Below are 16063 nucleotides of genomic sequence, written 5' to 3' on the forward strand. Positions count from 1 at the left end.
CAACTCTCTTCTCTTTCATTTTTCCATCTGTAAGGTTGAGGTTGTGCTTTTTGGAAGAACCATATCTTAGTGCTAATATTAGCAAGGCAGTATGTTCAGTATTCTTTACTCTTTGACATGTGTTTTGTTCAAGTAACAAAATTTGAAAAATAAATGCTGTGATGTGGTAATTGGGAGATAATTCTGAGTTAGTGATTGAGAATTTTTTGGCCTTATTTCTATATGTTTTTAATTCTATGCTATTATTTTCTCCTTTAAAAATAGAACTACATCTCTCACTGTGAACTTTATTAAAATGTAGTTATTGACATTGAGTCCAAACTGAAAGATAGTAGATCAGACCATATTCCTCTTCATTCTTTAATCATGCTCCTTAAATAATTTGAATTCCTAGGAGTTTAGTTCCTTTAGGCCAGGGTTTCTTGAATTTTTTTCCACTCATAACCCCTTTTTGCCCAAGAAATTTTTATGCGACTCCAGATATATAAAACAGATATACAAATCAAACATCTGCTGATAATAAATCATAAAACCATAACCCCCACATTCAGTTATGACACCCCACATGAGATTCCACAGTTTGTTTTATTTATATATATGTTATGTTTTAGGCCATTAGCATTTTCTAGAGCTTGATGGACATTCTTAAAGAGAGCTGGGATTTAAGATTATAATATCCAGACATCTGAGAATATACCCAAAGTTCCACATAAAATAAAAGCATAACAAGGCACTTGTAGTTTGATTTTGGCATTTATTTTAACTTTCTTTTTTCAACAAAAGGACTATAATGCCAAGAAAATTTTTTCCCATTTCTGATCCTTACTATATGTGTGACCATGAACAATTTATTAACCTTTCTGAGCCTGGTTTTCCATCCGTAAAATGGGTTGTGATACCTGTAGTATCTATTTCATAGGTTTGTGGATCAGATTAGCATACATGTAGAAGACATATATACATGCACACACACACACATATAATTTTCTTAATTGTCAAATATTTTATAAATGTCATATTTTATTATTAACATGTATTTGATTTATGAGAAGTCAAGTTGTATGCATTTGATTGAAAGCTCAAAGTCACCATTGAGCAGCGACAAATAGCGATGCAATTTTCCTTTAGCAAAAATGGTTCTATGATAAATGTGGAGATTTGTGTAGAGGAATTCCACATGTTTAATATATATTAGATTACTTGCTGTCTAGGGAAGGAGGTGGGAGGAAAGGAAAGAGAAAAAAAAATTGAAATACAAGGTTTTGCAAAGGTGAATGTTGAAAATTATCTTTGATATATTTTGAAAAGAAAAAGCTACTATTAGAAAAAAATAATGATGGTGGGGGGGGGGGGAGAGAAATGCTTCTGGTTCTGGCTCTGTCACTAACTAGAAATGTGGCCTTGGCTATTTTCTTAACCTTCATTGATTTATCTTATCTATAAAATTCTAGATGATCTCTAAGGATCCTCCAAGTCCTAAAATTCTATGATTCTTTGAAATAGTCTCTGAACAAAAATGTAGTAACAGAGGGGCAGAATAGAAGACAGAAAAAATTAAGCAATAAAAAAAAAAATTTATTTTCAGTTCCAAATGTTTACTTCACTTCCATCCTCTTTCCCCCATTTTTTGAGAGGCTAGAATTATACTATCAATTATACATGAAGCCTACAGTTTAGCATTTTGTAAAGCAAATATTTAGATATAAAACAGAGAAAATTAATCAGAGAAAATTAGAAGTTGGAGAATGTTTGAAAGAAATGTTTGGAAATTTCCAATGGAATTGGAAATAATAATGTATAATTTGATTGTTTTGCTGTTAAATTTGTTTTTTGTCATTAAGGAGTTGTAATAACTATATTAAGCTATATGCTCATATCTTTATATAATACAAATGCAGTTTTATCACAAACCTAGGGCTTTACAAATTCTTTCCAACATTCCAAACATACCCTAGGGATCTTCTTTTGGTTCTAAATAGTACTTTTTGGTAGCCCTCATTAGTTTTTTTCAAATTCAGTTATAATAATTAGGTAACTTAAAATGAATGAAGAGGAAATTAGAAATGATGGTGGACCCTACCAGGAATTATACTGTCAATATTATTTTTAATGTTCCTAATGATTTCTTTTCAACAGATATATATATCATTACATCTTTTAGACAGCAGAATGCATATAGCTGTATTGTAAAAACTTTTGACAACCTTAAATCACACTCATTTTCTGGAATGGATGGCCTCATGGTGGGAGGGACCACATATCTGTTCCATACCAGCACAACACATTTGCTTGGGGATTTAACCATTTGTTTTATTTCTCATACAAATATAAGAGAACATTCCACACATTCTTATAATTGTATTCTCTCCCAATATGTGGGAAAGACATAAAGTTTCATCAGTTGATTTTTTTATTATGAACCTGTCATATATCAATCAACTTGAACAGCTCCTTATGTAAAGAGCAGAAAAAGATAATTGAATATACCATGAATGTTTTAGAATCAGTTTGCTTTTTTAAAAAATTCCTATTACATTTAATGTAATAGTATAAACATTGCCTTGATTATCTTTGTATACTTCTCAACTTCTCTTTCTTATGTATTTTAACTGTTGCCTTGATGCTCTTTTTTTACTTTTTTTATGACAATTATCCATCCCCATTTTCTCCTGTCCAGCCTCCCAAAATAAAAGTCTTCTCTTATAAAAATAGGCATAATCATCAAAACTAATCCATGCTTTTCTTTGTCTGAAAAATGTATATATCATTTTATCAATCAGTCAAAAAAGCATTTATTAAGTGTAATATATCAGGCACTGCACTAAAAACTAGGGATACAAAGAAAGGCAAAAATGTAGTTCCTATCTGAAAGAGCTCATATTCTAATGGGAGAAATAACTGTTTATATACAAGATATACTCAGTGTAAAAAGAAAGTATTTTAGAGGCAAGGCATTAAGAGGATAGGAAGACTATGGGGAAAGAGGGAATGAGGATAAGAGAAATGGCCAGGAAAAGTTTCCTGCACAAGGTAGGTTTTAAGCTGCATCATGAGGGAAGTCAGATTGATGACTTAAACTGAGGGAAAGCATGGAGTTGGGGGAGTATGTCTTATGTGGAAGGAAGAGCAATTAGGCTACTGGATCTAGATTATATGTTATGTAGAGGTGAATAAAGTGTAAGAGGATCGGAAAGAGGTAGGAAAGGGCCATGTTTTAAAGGGTTTTAAATGTCAGACATTCTTATTTGATTCTGGAGATAATAAGGAGCCACTGGAATTTACTAAGAGGGTTATGGTAAAAGCTGTACTTCAAGAAAATCACTTTGGTAATTTATTGAAGGATAAATTGGGGGTAAGGAAAGACTTAAGGCAGGAACCAAGCATTAGGCTATTGTGGTAGTCCAGGCATGAGATAATGAAAGACTGTATCAGAGTGGCAGCATGTGAATGAAAATGAAAAAAGCAATATTCATGGGTCCTGTTGAGAAGATAGAAACAACAAGACTTGGCAACATTATTCATGTTCATTAACATATTAGAGAGAAGAAGGATTCAAGGATGAAACTGATGTTACAAGCAGGAAGGAAGATGGTGCCTTTTGACAGTAATAGGGAAGTTTTGAATGGGAGGACTTGGGTAGAAAGATTGAGTTATGTTTTGAACATATTGAATTTGAATTGTCAATGGAACATCCAGTTCAAAATTTCCAGAAGGCAATTGATGAATCAAGAACGGAGTTCAGGAGGAAAATCTGCGTGGAAATGATAATTGAACCCATTGGAGTTAATAAGATTCTCAAACAAGATAGTGTAGAAGAAGAAAGAGTACTCAGGACAGAACTTGGGGGACACCCACAATTAGAATGGCTTTTTTGTTTCATTAAGTGCAAAATACCAGGCACTAAACTAAAAAACCAGGGATGAAGGTCCAGCAACAATGAAGGACTATTTAGGAAGTAAGAGAGGAGAAATCTTGAAGAAGAGTGAATATCCTAGCAGAGAAGAGTGATGGAAGGTGTCAGAGATTTACATTTGACAATTGAGAAATTGCTGGTAACTTTAGAGAGTTTTAGTTGAATAAAATTGCAGAGGGCTTAGAAATGAGTGAAAGAAGAAAAATTGAGACATTCAGGGAAGAATTCTTTCTGAAGGGAGTTTAGCTACAAAAGCAAGGAAAAAACAGTAGCAAGTAAGTCTGGTAGGCTCAAATGAGCATGTTTTTAAAGAATGGAGAGACAAAGATCTGTTTTTAGATAGCAAGAAAGTAGCCAATAGATGAGGGAGACTGAACATGAGTGAGAGAGTGGAAGAGGTTGAAAGAGGGAATTAAGAAGGGAGGGATGGAATGAAAGAGAGAGAGAGACAGAAAGAAAGACAGAAAGAAAGACAGAAAGAAAGAAAGAAAGACAGAAAGAAAGAAAGAAAGAAAGAAAGAAAGAAAGAAAGAAAGAAAGAAAGAAAGAAAGAAAGAAAGAAAGAAAGAAAGAAAGAAAGAAAGAAAGAAATACAAGTTACTTAATATTTAACTAATATTAGTTAAAATATCATGAATATAGCTTATTGCATGTTGTCTCTTCAGGGTCAGGACTGTCTTTTGACTTTTTTGGTACCCCAAGTGCTTAGCAAAGTACCTGGAACATGTAAGTACTTAATAAATGTTTATTGATTGATTTACTAGTTACTTGAACCTGACATGACTACATTCAGTTCCTTATCTTAAAATAACTTTCAAATGCATTTAAACTGCCATGGTGAAGAATTTGGCAATGGGTGAGATTCTGAATATTGTCCAAGAAAATGTGCTACTAGAAACACCTTGTAACAATTTCCCCCATAACATGGACCTTCAATATGAAACACCAAAGATTCTATCTGAGTAAAGCACAAGTCCATTATCATCCTGGGATTGGTTCTGTAACCCCATACTACATATTGAACTGCTGGAATCTAGGAGCTAAAGTGCCAAAAACAATACTGGGCCAATAATATTAGCCTTTTCAAATTATTTATGTTTAGGGTTGCCAAAGGCTTTGTAATAACCCAATTAGTAAATTAAGGAATCATGGATGAAAAATTCCTACAAATAGTTCAATATGTAGAAGTATCTGTCTAAGTCAGAAAGTGACAGAAAAAAAAACCCCATAATATTTTCTTCTATATCTCATACACCACTAGTCCCATATGTGTGATATGTTTATATTATATGGTGATATCATTTCGGTTCTATTGATATCAGCGAGTGTTGTCATCTGAGGCTATACCATCATCAGTAGAACATTGAGTTCATTAAATTCTTCCATAGTCAATAAATATTAAACATGATTTATTGCAGTGCACTAAATTATGTGTTGTGGTATGGTATAGTGAGCCAGGTAAGAGCAGGTCACCACCAAAGTTGATCGGTCAGAGCCTCAGTTTCTCCAATGGGAATAATTGAATCTAAATAATAATAGCATCTAAAGTTGCAAGAGACACGAAAGATAAATGTGTTCTTATTGCTAAGCAGTGTTAATTATCCCCTCTGTAACAGGTGCTGAGAATATAAAGATTACCACCTCATTTTACAAATGTCAAAATATATCAAGCAAGGTTAAGTGATGTATGTGCCCAGTGTCACACAAGGCTCAGACCTTGGATCTTGGGACTCCAGAGCTAAGGCTGCTTTCACAATAACATTCTCCACATGTATAATGATAACAGCTGACATATAATTTTATTTCTTCATTTTATTTATTATTTATCAATATCATTTTAATATTTTATATTGTATATAATGTTAACAGTTTCCAAGTATTAGACATGCATGATATGACCTATTTTATGGAGTTGTTTTGAGGAAAATTATTTCATATACTTCAAAGTGTTCAATGGGAATTTTTATCGATATAAAATGCAGCCCTTGACCATCATAGAATTTATAAACTAGTTGAGGATCAGGCAAAAACATAGGTAACTATATTCATAGTCTCACATGATCAATTTAGAGAGATATAAAACACATTGTTCTATGTAAAGTTGATTTCCTAATTTTGTTTATGGATCCATATTCCCAAGAGGCTTCTGGAAATTTTTCTGAGGAATAAAGAAAGCAGTCTGTTAGTTTTCTCCACGTTCTCTCCTTTGAAACCGTTAAAAAGAGATTTCAATGCACAACCCTGAGAGAAACGGTTCTCCTTCCTACCCGCCTCTCACCCCACCCCTAGAGTTACAATTTCATCTTTTCCTTATCTTTATGTAGCACAACGGGTCAATATGTGTAAGTGAAAACAGACCAACTTGGCACTACAGGATCATTCACTTGCTCCTGGATGGATTCCCTCCCATTATTTCAGTTTTCATTAAAACTTTGTGATGTGAAAAGGGAGCCAGACTCTCTATCTTCACCATAAGTTCATGCTATTTTGAATTACTGGCTCCTTCGACACCAGCATCAGAATAGGAAACATTTGGGGATGGCAGAAGATTAACTAAAGATGCAAAACACACATTCCTAATCTACATTAGACTAAAATGTTATGACCAAATCTGAACTACCATAAAAATCATGAGACCTTCCCATAGTCATCCTTTGAATGTCCATTTATATCATTTTCAATGTGGAATTCAATGTCCATCTGTAACACTGTTTTACCCACATTGTATTTGACAGAACAAATTAAAATGAATGTGTATTAATAAATAATTCTATGCTTTGAATAAGGGAGATGTTATGCAACTATTGTTAAATGCTATAATGAATTTGTAAAGCCTTTGAATACTCTACTTTTTGTCCATTTAAAGTAAATTTGTGACAAACATTTGACATTGTAGGAGGTCAATATTTTTTTTTTCCTAAAAGAGGGAGGCTAGTTATGATGAAGATAGAATGCTTTTATGCTAAACTATTTATTATGTATCAGCTATCTGTGAGACTATGGGGGATTTTGTTTGTGGGGGCTTTGTGCGTGTGAGTGCTAAATTTCTGTGTGTTTCCTCTGTTTTATAGGCTGGAAAAAGAAAGCATTCAGCAGAGCTTTAGCAGTACCGCAAAGGCCCAAGCCCTTCAGGCCCAGCAAAGAGAGCAGGAGCTGACACAGAAGATGCAGCAAATGGAAGCCCAGCATGAGAAAGCTGGTAGGTGGTCGGGAAGGATTAGAGCCTGGGCACTCGCTCACAAGCTAGGCCCACGCCTCACTGTGAAATGACATCAGGAACACCTGTAACCTTTGGCTGGCCGAAGGGAGCAGATGCTAACGACACCGGAGATTCCGAATTACATATTAGTTAGCGTTTAAAAGAGAAAATGGAAAGTATTGCCCACTGTCTGTTGATTTCAGAGTGCTGCTCTCACATCTGTTGCACCATCTGGATTATGAGTTTATTTACCTGTGTTCAAGAAACGTAAAGCTGAGAGAGACCACAACAAAGTAGAAAAACAAAGGGCTTGTTTTTGGCTGGATTTTCAGGCACACATGTTATATAAAGAAAATAGCATCAGAAGCTCTGCGGGAAATGCTCTGAGCTTACAGTTAAAGTCTCCTGAATAGCATTGAACAGTTCCCACAGTACACACATTATAGCTACTCTAAAAGCCTAATGAGTTTGCCTCAGCATCCAAACTGGAGAAAAGCTTTAGCCATTAATCGGTTCTTAATTCACTGTCGCAGCTGGATGTAATTCAGTGCCTCCAAATTGATATGTTCCTTTATTTAATCTTTGCAGCCTCGAACATTTTTAGCATTTGTATGATCCTTCTCCCCACCAAATCTAGAAAGGATGTTTAATCCTTTGCATTCTTCAAGTTATTGCAACTGCTGTTAAAATTCACTAATACAAGGCATTGACCACAGCTGGCAGCTTGGCTAAAAACTGCCGTCTTTCATCACATTGGCTTCTTTCTGCAAACTCAGTTGGCTAGTAACTCTTTACCTTTCATTTGAAAGTAAAATGCACTTTCAAACTCTGCAGTTTGATTTGTTCAGACACAGTCACCTTTAGTCCTTTTCAGTGTCCAGTTGGGTATGTTTACAGATAGTGTTGGTCAAAACAAGACAATATTAGTTATTAGAATTTTATGCCATAGATTCTATAAGGAGTTTGTACCATTAACAGAGAAAAAGATTAGTCATTTCTTTCACAAAAATTTTATTGTTACTTTTAGAATACTGAGATATAGTTTGTTTTGTAAACCATACACTATCAATCACTAATTATTTTATACCTAAAGCTTATATGTTTTATTGTATGTTTCATAGAGAATGTTTGATAATTCATGCATACACAAGTTAATATTACCCATCTTGTTTCTTGGAGAAATTATTAACTAAAGGATTTTAACTAAATAACTTAGTTCTATATAGTTTTCATCTATATTTTATTAATCTATGTAATTATCTTTTCAAATTAAAAAAAAAAGATATTTTCTTATACTGGCCCATGGCTAACAAGAATAAATTCTGACTAGACTTGACCTAATGGGTTATTTTGCCACCAACATGAGAGAGAGAAAATTATGGGATAAATTGTTCCAGACTGCCACTGCTACCAGAGGCCCAGTGATTACGGAGCCTTAGGCAGAGCATCTGAAGGCTTGATCCAGAGTAATTTACCATCTTTAACACTTCTTTGAACACATTTCTTTTTTACAGGTAATTTACATTTCTTCAGGTGCTATCAATACGCTTTTGAAGTAGTTCCTACCAAAGCAGTATTCCAAGAGGAAAAATATCATGGGAGGGACAGAGAAGGAAAGGGGAAAGCAAATACTTTCCTGCTCAAAGTTGAGAATAAAAAGACTATACAACAGGGAAAACCTGTGAGCATAAATGGTGCATGAAGTAAATGCACTATACCAAAGAATTGTCTAATAAGTTTCATTCATCTCATTCTATATTTGTAAAAAATTCATTAGGTAACACCTTGAATTTATAATCAAATAATCATTGTAACTAACTAGCATTAGGATATTCATCCGTTGCTTTGCAAAGGTATTTTGACAGGTATTTTAAAAAATTTTGATCAGCATGTGTGTGATTGAGGTCTTTGTTAGTTTTGTGATATTTACAAAACTGAATTCCTCAGGAAATTTATACAAAAATAGAAAATACCCTTTGAACTTAAGGGTCACTGAAAATGTCCTATGAAAAACAAGGTCTCTATTTTTTCATATGTGGTAACATTGCAAAGCTTCAACCATAATCATCTTAATTGCTTGGGGTGGGGGAATATTGTTATTTCTAGAAAATGAACGGTTTTCATTGCTGAGCTCCCAGAATACATTTATGGCAAAGTTGAAAGAAGAATGCCGTCTGTTAGCCCAGAAATTGGAAGAAATCACAGACAAAAGCAGGTAAGCCAAAGTAGGTCATATAATACTTTATTTGTGAGATTTCTATTATTTATCTTCTGAAAAGGTAGAACGAGCATTTTGTCTACTCTTTATATAATTAAGTGGAACTGTCTCCTGTAGATGCTAATATTCTTTAAAATAAATGCTGTTCTCTTTTTGAATGTTTTTCCAATTGTTATACCTGCATTGATGGTTTTGCACATGTGCACGTGTGTGTGTATATATATTGTCAATGTGTGCCACCCTAAAACAGATACAAGAAATGGGTAATTACAGAAGAGAAAATTTCAGAAGGAAAATTATTTAGCAAAATATGCCAGTACACAAAGGAGTTGGATATGTTATCAGTTTGTGGGGACTCTCAATTAATGTTGGTGGAACTCTCAACTGAAATAGATACAAACCTTTGTAAGTCTTCATAGATTAAAATTGTAATAATAATAGTAATATGTAGCATTTATATAGTACTTTAAGGTTTGTAAAGTACTTTATATACATAACTTAATTTATCTGCTCCTCACAATAACCCTGTAGATAAATAATTAGGGTATCATTGCCTGAGACAGTGAGAAACCAAATAAGTGACTTGCCCAGGTTCATATAGCTACAGACTTAAAAAGATGGATCTCAACACCAATTTTCCTGATTCTGTCTATTGCCTCTCCTTTTTCAAAATATTCTTATAGAAACACAGTAAATATCTTAACCTTAAAAAAGAATAACTTTATGCCAAAATTATCAGCACTATCTCCTAATGAACAAATAAGAAGTAACTTTTAATCATATATTTCAGTTAATTGTTGGTGTTTCCTCTCAATAGAAGGGGTTTGTTTCAGAAACAAAATCATTTCTGAAATGTGCTTTATTATGGAAAAAGCAACCAGAGAAATGCCAATGCTCTTTTGTAGCTTTTTATTAATTTAGACCTTTATGTGAATTGTTTTTCATGCTTTTATAGCCAGCCATATGTTCCCAGAGAATATTTATTTTTCCTTGGTTAGATTAGGTACTATAATCAATCATTCAACAAGTATTTATTAAATATTTTCTACATAAACCTAAGTGCATTAGTTAAATTGAAAGAATTAATGCAGCTTTGAAGATGCCTGAGAAGAAACTGGGCTACCAATGCCAAGTCTAATACTAGGTAACTGTTTGATCATGTTCAAGTCAATGAGCTTCCCTCTCATCTACAAAACAAATAGCTAATTACTAAAATTCCTCCTACAGCAATATTTGCTAATTTTTTAGCTAATTTTTAAATCTAATTTGAATATAAAAAGAATTTCATGGATTGTACAAAAATTCACTGAATATTGTAAAAGAGAAAGTCAAAATAAATGTTACATAATGTAACAATCTGATAAAATAATGCAGGTAGTTCGAGGGATCTGCATCTCTTCCATTTTTTTTTTCAGAATATTTTCTCCCAGTTTAATTACAACAGCATAAAAACAAACCAATGTTTTATGTATCCATGTCGAGAAAGAAAATTCCAAGAGCATCAGAACACTATTTCTTTATTAGCACACTTTTTCTTGAATATCCAACAACTACAAGTGGCAAACTAGCAAATGGCATCTCTCTTGGGCAGCTGCAAAATCCAGGAGTACCAAAGACCTTGCTCTTTCCTCTTACAGGGTCTGTGTATGATCAAAGTCCCTCGTGTCTAGTCGGACAGTACATTGATTGGTTTTGACTAACTAGAAAAGCATATGACCATCAAACTGATTTCAAAGGAAACTTAGGCAGGACACAAGGAATTCTGGAACTGGCATACTGTCAACCAGACATGGACCATTTAGGAAACATGTTAATTAGGGGTGATGGAGAACAAGAAATGAAGAGATTTACTTCTTCAGTTCAGTCATTCAGTTGTGCCCAACTCTTCATGACCCCAGGGACCATAGCATGCATGGACCTTCTATCCTCCACCATCTCTCACCATCTGAAGATACTTGCACCATTTTCATAGATTAAGTAAAGGTTTGGGGTATTTTATGATGGGGCAAGGTCAGTAGGAATTAATTTATTTCTCCAAAGAAAACACCAACATAAGGATTTCTAGTTGTTTTGGAGTTTTTTAGGTTGATTGATTGGAGACATTTGATTTACTTTCATTGATGCATGATACAAGCAACCACCAGAACATATATAGTATATGTAATTAGCTTAGTATCATGTTTTGAATTTTTAGCTTACTATATCTGAATATAACAATTTAAAGTAGGGATGCTGCATTTCATTTGCTACTTCTTTCAAAAGAAGTCAGTGAAATAACACAATAGAAAACAAAAATTCTGATCAAAGAGATAATAATAGAATTTCAGGTAAGAATAATTATCCGAGCTTATGGGGATGCAGATTGGATATGCATCAATTTCACAGAGATCTAGAATATAACCAGGTGAAACTATTTCTAGACCATCAAATATTCTCTTAATTATTAATATATCTCTCCCACCTCTTTCCTTATCTAATCTATTCATTTAAAAATTTGTGTCTTTCTCGCAGCCTCAGATTCCTCGTGGTCTTGATCTTGACTTTGTAGTAGTAACAATAAAAATAATAAGTAATGTTTACATAACATTTACTGTGTATCAGAAACATTACAATTATTATCTCACTTGATCCTCACAACAACTCTAGAAGGTAGGTGCTGCTATTATTCCCATTTTACAGATGAGGAGACTGAGGGAAACAAGTGTTAAATGACTTGCTCAGAGACACACAGCTTAGGGAGTCTGAGGCTGAATGTGAACTCAGGTTTTCCTGACTCCACACCAGGGCTCTCTCCTTGTTTTAAAAAAGTATTTTACCATGACATTAAAAGTGATTTTTTGATTAATTTAAGCAATAATACATTTAACTTCTACTATTGTGTAGAATGCAGAATATGACTAGTAATACATATGTATATGTTATATGTATATATTAAATCTGATGTATTTTTTAGTGTTCACCTTTCTTGACTTCTCTATAATTTTTGCCATTGATAGCTACCTTCTCCTCCTTGCCTCAAATCTCACCTCAGTCCAATTCATCTTCAACAAAGCTGTCAAAGCAATTTTCCTTAAGTATATGTCTTATCCCAGCATTCACATACTCAACAGATCACATATTCTCTATTATCTCCAAGATTATAAACTTCTCCATAACTCCAATTGTTGAAGATTTAGTTCTCATCATACCATATATCTATGATGTAAAGTTGTTGGATTTTTCCTCATCTCCAAGCACCCTAGCTATAAAAGAGAATGACTTTAGTTTTGGAAACATTTTTTTAAAAAAACACAACTTTGAGAAGCCTCTAAAATCATAATAGCTAGCATTTATTTATGTGTAGATTTTTTTTTTTTGAGGCAATTGGGGTTAAATGACTTGCCCAGGGTCACACAGCTAGGAAGTGTTAAGTGTCTGAAGTCAAATTCAAACTCAGCTCCTCCTGACTTCAGGGCTGGTCCTCTATCCACTGTGCTACCTAGCTGCATCTATATACAGCATTTTAATTTGCAAAACACATATTATCTCGTTTGATCTTCACAACAAAATATGGAAGTTGGTGCCATCATGATTCTCATTTTACTGATGAAGAAACAGAGGCAGACAATGATTAAGTGATTTGCCCAGAGTCACACAGCTGGTAAGTATCTGAGGAGAGATTTGAATTAACTCCAAGTTCAACCCTCTACTCTGTCACCCACTGCTTTATATTTTACAACCTCACAAAAAGTACATTTTCTCCATGTTCCTGTTTCTTGAGTCAGTCTTTTCCCCTCTTAAGGGAATTCATTATGTCCTGGGAATCATTGGATCATAGGATTATGACTTTAGTTCTTTCTGGAGGGGGTCATCTCATCCAGCCCCCTTATTTTACAGATGAGAAAACCTTTGCTTAGACGTCCCAAAACTCATGAGTAGTAGAGTGGCATTGAAACCCTGCTACTCTGAGCATAAATGCTGCATGCTTTCCATTGTACCATGTCTCAATGTGACACTTATATGGTTGAGTTCGAAGTTCCAGTTAGAACATTGAGTTTTGTGACCCTTTATTAATTCATTTAACCTCTCTGAATCTCAGTGTTCCTATTGTATAATATCATGGATTATAAGCTGCAAGGGACCTCAGACGTCATCTGGTATAACCTCTAATGAAGGAAATAATGCTCACATTATTTGTTTTGCAGAAGGATCATGTTTGAGAATCAAATGAAGTTAATGAAGAAGTGTTAGGTATCCTTGTTACATACAACCTGAGCCATTATTATTTTCATCCTGTCCTCTATCACCTTCTATAGCAAAGAAAGCAAGAATTCCAAACACCAAATTCCACAAAAACTAAACGGCAGTAAAAAGAGAGAAATAAAGGAAATGTAGTTTTGTTTTCTTTTGTTTTGTTTTGTTTTTTAAGGCTCTTCCCCTGATTTCTGTAGATATTTTTGTGGAATTTATATTTTATGATTTTCAGAAAATAGGCCCAATTTTGCTTTTAGGCTCCTCAGGAGAAACATGTGTGAAGACTGAAATAATCAGCATTGTATCAAAAGTCCAAGATTGTTTCTTTTTAAGATCGATTTTATTTGTTTCTCTTTTTATTGTACAAGAAGGAAATCTGTATATATCCTATGCCTAACTTCAAAAGTATCTTCTATTCATTGCAATTTGAAATGAAACACATTTTATGGTATTTTTAAATATATCAGACTTATTTGGCTTTCATATAAGTATGATTTATGGGAGATTGAATGTAGGAAATGACCAGTAAGGGTTTGTTAAATGAATCAATGAGTTTTTTTAAAATTTCAATGGGCCAGTGCCCCAAAATATTTCTTTTAGTGTAATTAAGAGATTTCCTTCTGGATTTTCCTAAAGGTGGAATTTGATAAATTCTTATGAAAGATGATATTTGTTATATACTTGATATCAAAATAAAAAGCATATGATTGCTTTTTAAGACTTTCTTTCCCTCATATATTTCAGGGATACAGTTCTGTAATATCCACAATGCATTACGGCATAAGTTGATTCATACTAAATTAAATGATCTGTCTTACTAATAGATCTAGTCAGTTAAATACATGCCTTTCAGAACCAGCAGGAAAACTGGCAGATTGGACTTTTCATCTCCTTATATTCCTATCTATTTTGCCACTCTTATGGTAGGCTGTGCCACAAAAATATGTTGAGTTGGTTTCATGTGTGTATATATTAAGCTTAGTAGTTTCAACCTGTACCATGACTTTTGGGACACTGTATATCTCCTTTCCCTGCAAGGAAACCAACCATAACCTTCTTGAAAACTGACTTTGTCTTTTCATTTTATAGCTATCTGTACAAAGCACAGTGCTTTGTACATGGTGTTTAATCTCCAACATGGTACTACACTCTGAAAGTCTCTATGTGTGTTATTCCTTTCTGACACTAAAATTATTTAAATATTCTATGTCCTGCAGCCTGTGTGTGTGAGTGAGATAGCAAAGTGTCATAGTATAAAGCTTCTTTATTATTATTATTATTATTATTTGTGTATGTATGGCAATTGGGGTTAAGTGACTTGCTCAGGGTCTCACACAGTTAGAAAGCATTACGTGTCTGAGACTATATTTGAATTCAGGTCCTCCTGACTTCAGGGCTCCAACTATGGGTCTGTGGATTGTGACCCCATATGGGGCTGTGAAAAATTAGGCAATAGTAAAAGATATCAAATATTCTGCCAACATTGAATTCTTTAGTAGAAATAAACAAGCATATCAGTCTTACTATTAAGCAAATTTGCTGTCATCTTTAATGTTATATTTATACCAAAGAATTATTTTAAAATAAATTACTTTATGATTCATTATCAGCAAATGTTTGATTTGTGTTATCTATCATATAAATATAGATATACTTGTGGTCATGTAAAAATTTCTTGGACAAAGAGGGGTCTCAAGTGGAAAAAGTTTAAGAAGTCCTGGTGTAGTGGATAGAGAACCCTGAGAATGGAGCCAGGAAGACTGGAAATATAGTCTTACCTTTGTAAGTACTGATTAGCTATGCTACTATTTACAAGTCACTTATGCTCTCTCAGTCTCGGCTTCCTCTTCTGTAAATTGAGATAATAAGAATTGGTTCAGTCAATAGAGCACCAAGCCTAAAGTCAGGAAAATATGACAACTGTTTTCACAGTGTTTTTAATGAGGGTCAAATGGGTGAATGTATAAAAATTGCTTGGCAAACCTTAAAAAAGATATTAAAATGCCCACTATCATTATTTTGTTATATTCGTCATTTACTGCTATTTTGTGAACCTATAAGAATAGACTCATCTAGCAAATTAAGTTTGTTTCAAAGGGAGGAAATATAATTTGCTGTCAGTTTGTCACTGTGGCTTTCCTTTATGAAATTCAGTTTATTTCTTTTCCTCACCATTCACAAATATGAATCAGTAGTACAACTTTACATTGTTCTCAAAGTTAACATTAGAAGACTTTTGAAAGGCATACCATTTAGGAGAGCATCTCTTCCAACTGGAGGAAGAGGAGTGTTGCTCTTATGGTTACCCACCTCCTCCAACCCCACTTTTTAGTGTTTATAAATATAAAAAAAAATGTCAGATAGCTGATGTCTCCATGGTTTTACTTCTACTTTTTTTTTTTTTTCTGTGATTGTCACTTTCTGAGTTGCTAGGCTTGTGGATTGATGTCTTATACTGCCCATTGTGTATTTGTGATTTGCGTTTTGTAATTAAGGGAAA

General features: G+C 33.8%; 1 protein-coding gene across 9 annotated transcripts in view; it reads left to right on the plus strand.

Moving 5' to 3' along the window:
- Positions 1 to 16063, plus strand: part of SDCCAG8 (serologically defined colon cancer antigen 8) — a 270874-nt gene that overhangs the window by 152874 nt on the left and 101937 nt on the right. For 5 of the 9 annotated variants that reach the window (XM_031968542.1, XM_023502043.2, XM_012547925.3 and 2 more), the window contains exons 14-15: positions 6985 to 7112; positions 9219 to 9327. The exons of 1 other annotated variant lie outside the window; for it this stretch is intronic. In XM_031968542.1, coding sequence (XP_031824402.1) covers positions 6985 to 7112; positions 9219 to 9327 — 237 coding nt within the window. Of the gene's footprint in view, positions 1 to 6984; positions 7113 to 9218; positions 9328 to 11841; positions 11980 to 16063 lie in introns of those variants that run through there. 3 more of the 9 variants (XR_004234180.1, XR_004234179.1, XM_031968541.1) reach the window with 2 other exon arrangements.

The sequence above is a fragment of the Sarcophilus harrisii genome, chromosome 4 (genome assembly GCF_902635505.1).
Source record: "Sarcophilus harrisii chromosome 4, mSarHar1.11, whole genome shotgun sequence".
NCBI classification, from domain to species: domain Eukaryota; kingdom Metazoa; phylum Chordata; class Mammalia; order Dasyuromorphia; family Dasyuridae; genus Sarcophilus; species Sarcophilus harrisii.